General features: G+C 50.9%; 1 protein-coding gene across 1 annotated transcript; it reads left to right on the top strand.

Moving 5' to 3' along the window:
• The first annotated feature begins 4,187 nt into the window (after positions 1-4,187).
• LOC133928721 (uncharacterized) lies at positions 4,188-5,351 on the top strand. The gene is made up of 2 exons (XM_062375174.1): positions 4,188-4,946; positions 5,028-5,351. Exons 1-2 carry the CDS (start codon positions 4,260-4,262, stop codon positions 5,184-5,186), a joined length of 846 nt encoding a protein of 281 aa, XP_062231158.1. The 5' UTR covers positions 4,188-4,259; the 3' UTR covers positions 5,187-5,351.

Below are 5,351 nucleotides of genomic sequence, written 5' to 3'. Positions count from 1 at the left end.
TGAACCTATGTTTTCAAATAATATACATGATCAACTAAAATTGAACTTATTATCGAATGTGCTATGTATTACGCTTTTACGAAACTACTTGCAGTAGTTAATCCTATCAAACATATGCCATGTCTTGAATATTATCATCCAAAATACATATCACCCTAGAATTACCCATCGTTATCTATATTAACGTCGGACGACGCATTAATTTCTAACATGCTTAGGATTGAATACGTCTCCTCGGAGATGTCACTTTTAAAACACCTCTCCTCGGAGACAAGATTTACTATTATCAATGACAACTCATATAACATGAATCTTTGATGGTTTTATATTTCTTAATAGGTGTGAAATCCTTGTTGTTGTGTGGGATATGGAGGGTGATGTGTAAAAATGGGTGAAAACCATTTTGGCGCGGGTAGGTAGAGTGGTCCTCCAGGGAGGATGCTCTTGGGGGCTTGAGTTACATGGTGGTATTCATTGCCCATGAAGATGCCTAGGTCGGTCGTTTAAGGACCGAGTCTTACGCCGTCATGCTTAGCCACCGCCGTGCAACCATGCGTCATGTATGGGCAGGACTTGACTTTCCTTCACTGGACTGAGTTGGACATCATACCAGGAGGCTGAGAGCAACGAGAAGCCAAGAGTCCATTTGTCCCGCTGTTTGGAAGTTTCAGGGACCAGCTTAGTCTTAAAAAGGGATGCCGGCCTTCGGAACATGCAGCTCTGGGACTTGGCGTGTCTCGTGGAAAAGCCTGGTAGGAAAGGTGTTTGGAGAGTCTCGGTATGATTCGCTCCTCCGCTTGCAACGGTTGGAGGCTGAGCATATCACGTGGGTAAAGCTGTACAACCTCTGCAGAGTGTAAATCTATTCGAATAGCTACGTCCACGGTCATGGACATGCAAAGGCATGGTCACGCTTGATAGACTCCTGGTGCGTGAGTTTTGATGAGTGAGTATGTGGAGTAGATGTCCGTGTGATGAGGTTTCTGACTCACTCCGCCAGAAGCTGTTTTGTACTAGAGGTACACTAGAAGTGATAAGAGGGATTGTGGAGTGAGGTATAGCCCCTCCTAGGACCGAGAAACCCCAGATACAGCTCGTTGCAGATTTTTGAACTAGCTAAAATGTTTTGAAGTCGATCATAGTTGATACAATTGGTAATCTGCATAAGCTGCTTTATGCTTAAATCTAAACCGTAAAGATTATCCTTGAATAATCCCCTTTATGCATCTATCAACCCTTGAAGTAGTATAGGGCTTGCTGAGTACCTTCCGTACTCACTCTTGCTGTCATTCAGATGAAGATCTCGATGCCAACTTCAGCGCAGGTGAAGCCAGGGATGAAGAATAGTCTCTGAAGTCGCACTTGCACCCTCGCTGCTTGTGGCTTGGGCTTTTGCTTCCGTTGTGTGTTTTGCTGGCCGCTAGGCCAGGCTTGTAATATTCAGTATGGATTGTAAGCTTTTTGTACCCAGAACCTTACTATTTGCATACGAAGTTTGACTGTATATGTCGATGAACCATGAACCAGGGGTCCCCGAATCCCGAGGCCATGCCAGCAATCCGCCATGTGGCGCCATCCCGCGGGGTCACCTCCGCAAGGTAAAAAAGACTAAGTCCCGGGAGAGGGCGCTCGGGGCCACAGTCAGTGGTCCCCGAGTATCCGGGTTCCCCGATGATCTGCGAAGACTAAGTGACGGGAAGAAAGTGCTCGGGGAGGTAAACGATGACCCCCGAGCACCCAAGTCCCCCGACGACCAGGAGAACCGAGTACCGGGAGAGGTGTGCCCGGGGCTGCGAGCAGTAGCCCCCTGGGCACCCGAGTGCCCCGAGGATTCAACGATGGAAGTTCCGGGAGAGAGTGCTTAGGGCTGCGAGCAGCGGCCCCCGAGCACTCGGTTCCCCGAGGATTCGTACAGTCAAGACTAGGAGAGAGTGCTCGGGCCGTGAACAGTGGCCCCCGAGCACTCGGTTCCCCGAGGACCAAGGAAGGGCGTTCTTGGGAGAGAGTGCTCGGGGAGGTGAACAGTGACCCCCGAGCACTCGGTTCCCCGATGACCCAGGAAGCCCCTCCGTCAGTGGCCCCCACAGGGGTCCAGTGATGAGGTGTCAGCAGGTGAAAGGCCCGAGGCCGTATTTAAGAGCGCGCGTGGCCTGTCACCTCCAACTGCTCCCGCCATGCTCGATGTCAGTTCCTGCCATATTCTGGCAGAAGGGCGCGGGGACATTAAATGCACGGGTCCCATCTTGTGCCATCCGGCGCGCCTCGGGATAACGTCGCAAGGGCCGAGGCGTTCTGTCTGCTGCGTTGCTGTGGTAGAAGAACAAGACAGGGCGGGCACGCCGGGCCGCTCTGTGGTTGCCCGGTGGGCCCTCTCCACGGCGTCCGTTGCCAGTGCCATCATGACGACTGATGACCGGGCGCGGGGTGCGTTTTCAACCCCCGTCACTTTGCACAGAGGCTATGATGACACCCTTTCCATTTATGGTGCCTTGGAACTTGTGCCCTCCCATTCGGGGCACGCTACTGCCAGCGGGTATTTAAAGCGGCTGGCAGCACGGACAAAGACAAGTCTAAGAAGTTGAATATCTCTCGACAAGCGAAACAAGTCTGGGAACTCTGCAAAGCTCGGTGAGCTCTGCACGGTTGAAGAAGTTAAGGAAGTAGAGAAGATCGAGAAGTACAAGAGCCCCCAAAGCCAACAGATACACACAGACCGAAGAACAAGGAGCCCCAGGCTCTAGGATAGACAGACATTCTTATAACCAGCAATATCCTTGAGGGACGTTCTCAGGACATTTATAGCATCCATACAGGAGTAGGGTGTTACGCCTCCGTGCGGCCCGAACCTGTCTAAAACCCCAGTGCATTTACTTCATTCCGCACTAGATCATTCCACCCCGCTAGCCATCGCATTCATATCCATTTATTTCTTCGGTAAACATATTCAGAATCATCCCCCCGGCCGAATCTCTAAAAAGGGGTCCCTCAGGATCCCTACGACAGGAGTTAACCCTCCGACAGTATACTACAACTGTTATACTGTGCGTATCAGCTACGTAATCCAAGGACTGATACAGGAGGCACAGGAGATCCCGGTAACAGGGGTCTTACACTTCCCTACTAAGCAGAGTTAGGGGGCTACTGTCGAATATCTAACTATAGGGTATATACAAATAAGGAGTATATCGTGTACTGACAGGGTACATTTTACATCTATTTAACAACTCTAGATATTGTGGACCCGAATCTGCGAGACTTGATATACTCGGGGATTACAAAAACCTATTATAGGAAGGTCTCGATCGCGTTAACTGACTCGAGTACGACTAGTATCTAGGTTGAATTTGTTTGCATTGCCTTGGCATACAAGACAAATGACAACCTATTAACTACAGTTAGATCCAGGGCAGCGACAGGACCCCTATATAAGGCGGGGACCCAGACCCCCAGGAGGAGGGACGCATATGCAACTCGACGCAAGCAGCACCAAGACCATAGCAACCAGAGATACTTAGCGACTTCGACCCTAGATTAGTCTAGATCCGATCCACTCCATTGTATAAGTCTAGCCATATTGCCTGTATTCGAGATAGCCATATATACGGCATCATCCACACAGGATGTAGGGTATCATCGGGGCCTGAACCTGTCTACATCGTGTGTCTTATTTTTGCTCAATCCTTGATCTCGAATGTACCTCTGTCCAATTACGGATATATTATCAGGAACTAATCTTTAACAAAATAGACCATTCCGGTGGTCTCACAGAATTATGCTATACTATAACCATAGAACACATATCGTGACGCGACTTTGCAAGAAGATGTATTATTCTGTTGCACGTGAACATAGCATATGTGCTGCAACTTTGAATTAAGATATGCTGCGCCTTTGGATTAAGACAGAGGATACCATTCCATTGGAATATTGCAACGGTGCTAGGTATAGGTAGCCAGATGAATTGCAACTACGATAGGTATAGATACCATTCCATTGGAAAATTGCAACGGCGATAAGTATAGGTAGCCAGATGAATTGCAACGGCGATAGGTATAGATACCATTCCATTGGAAAATTGCAACAGCGATAGGTATAGGTAGCCAGATGAATTGCAACGGCGATAGGTATAGATACCATTCCATTGAAAAATTGCAACGGCGATATATGCTCTACCCGCACCACGTCCAGATGCTATATAGCTCACCGCACCATAGGTATAGGTAGCCAGAGAGAGCAGCAATAAGTCGTTGAGCTCCAAGATGGCAGCCGCTGCCACTACCACGCCGAGCACCACGCTCACCATGAAACTACTCGTCGATCCCAGCCCGCTGCGCTGGCGCGTGGTGTTCGCGGAGGCCGGCAAGGACACGGTCGACTTCCTCTTCTCCCTCCTCGCCTTGCCGGTCGGCACGGCCGTGAAGCTGCTGGGGAAGGACTCCGTACTCGGCTGCATGGGGAACCTCTACAGCAGCGCCGAGAGGCTCGAGGACCCCTACGTTCAGCCCGGCATGGCCAAGGACGCGATCCTCTGCGCCGCCATGGTGCGGCCCCCCGCGGCCGTGCGACCCAACAGCTGGGTCTTCCCGGCCTTGCCAGAGCCGGCACCGGCTCCGGCGCCGGCCCCGAAGAAGTTCTTCAACTGCGGCAGGAGCTACTACAATTCCAGCTGCGGCCCCTACGTGACGGAGGTGATGGGCACTAGGTGCCCCAGCTGCGGCAACTCGATGTACAGGGAAACCAAGCTTATCGGGTCGCCGGAGCCAGTAGCTGCCGAAGAACCGGCGAGGAAAGGGTTCGTGCAGGGCGGCATGGTGGCGTACATGGTGACGGACGACCTCGTGATCTCGCCCATGTCGAACGTCTCGACCATCTCGCTGCTCAACGCCTGCGGGGTAAGGGATTTCGGAAAGCTCCAGGAGAGGACCGTGCAGATTGGGTACAAGGAGGTGACTTCTCGGTCGATAATCCTCACCAATCGTGCTAGATGCCTAGATGCATGCTCACTGATGATGCTAATGCATTTGCAGGGTTTGGAGATTCTCAGGACGTCGCTGCAGTCCAAGACTGTGCTCACTGATGTTTTCCTTGGCAAGAAGCCGCCTTCCGCTTCGTCGATGAAAAACGGCGGCATTACCCCTCAGTTGAGAAACGGCACAAGACATGACTCTGTCAGCTGGCGTGCGTGAGCCAGCCAGCCTTGAAGCGTGCGTGCGTACGTGTAGCTTGACCTATGTTGGGAGCGAGCTAGCTTGCATCAGGTTTGCATTGTCGTGTAATTAGGGTACTATTAACCGGCAAGAAGATCTTGTTATATCTATATTATAATATATATATATATAATATTATATATA

The sequence above is a fragment of the Phragmites australis genome, chromosome 9, assembly GCF_958298935.1.
Source record: "Phragmites australis chromosome 9, lpPhrAust1.1, whole genome shotgun sequence".
Classification (NCBI taxonomy): Eukaryota; Viridiplantae; Streptophyta; class Magnoliopsida; order Poales; family Poaceae; genus Phragmites; species Phragmites australis.
Note: the sequence above shows the minus strand (reverse complement) of the source record. Positions and strands in the feature narration are given on the sequence as shown.

Coding starts and splice junctions, on each gene's coding strand:
- LOC133928721 (XM_062375174.1), top strand. CDS start 4,260: ATGGCAGCCGCTGCCACTACCACGCCGAGCACCACGCTCACCATGAAA. Junction 4,947..5,027: donor TGCAGATTGGGTACAAGGAG/GTGACTTCTCGG, acceptor ATGCATTTGCAG/GGTTTGGAGATTCTCAGGAC.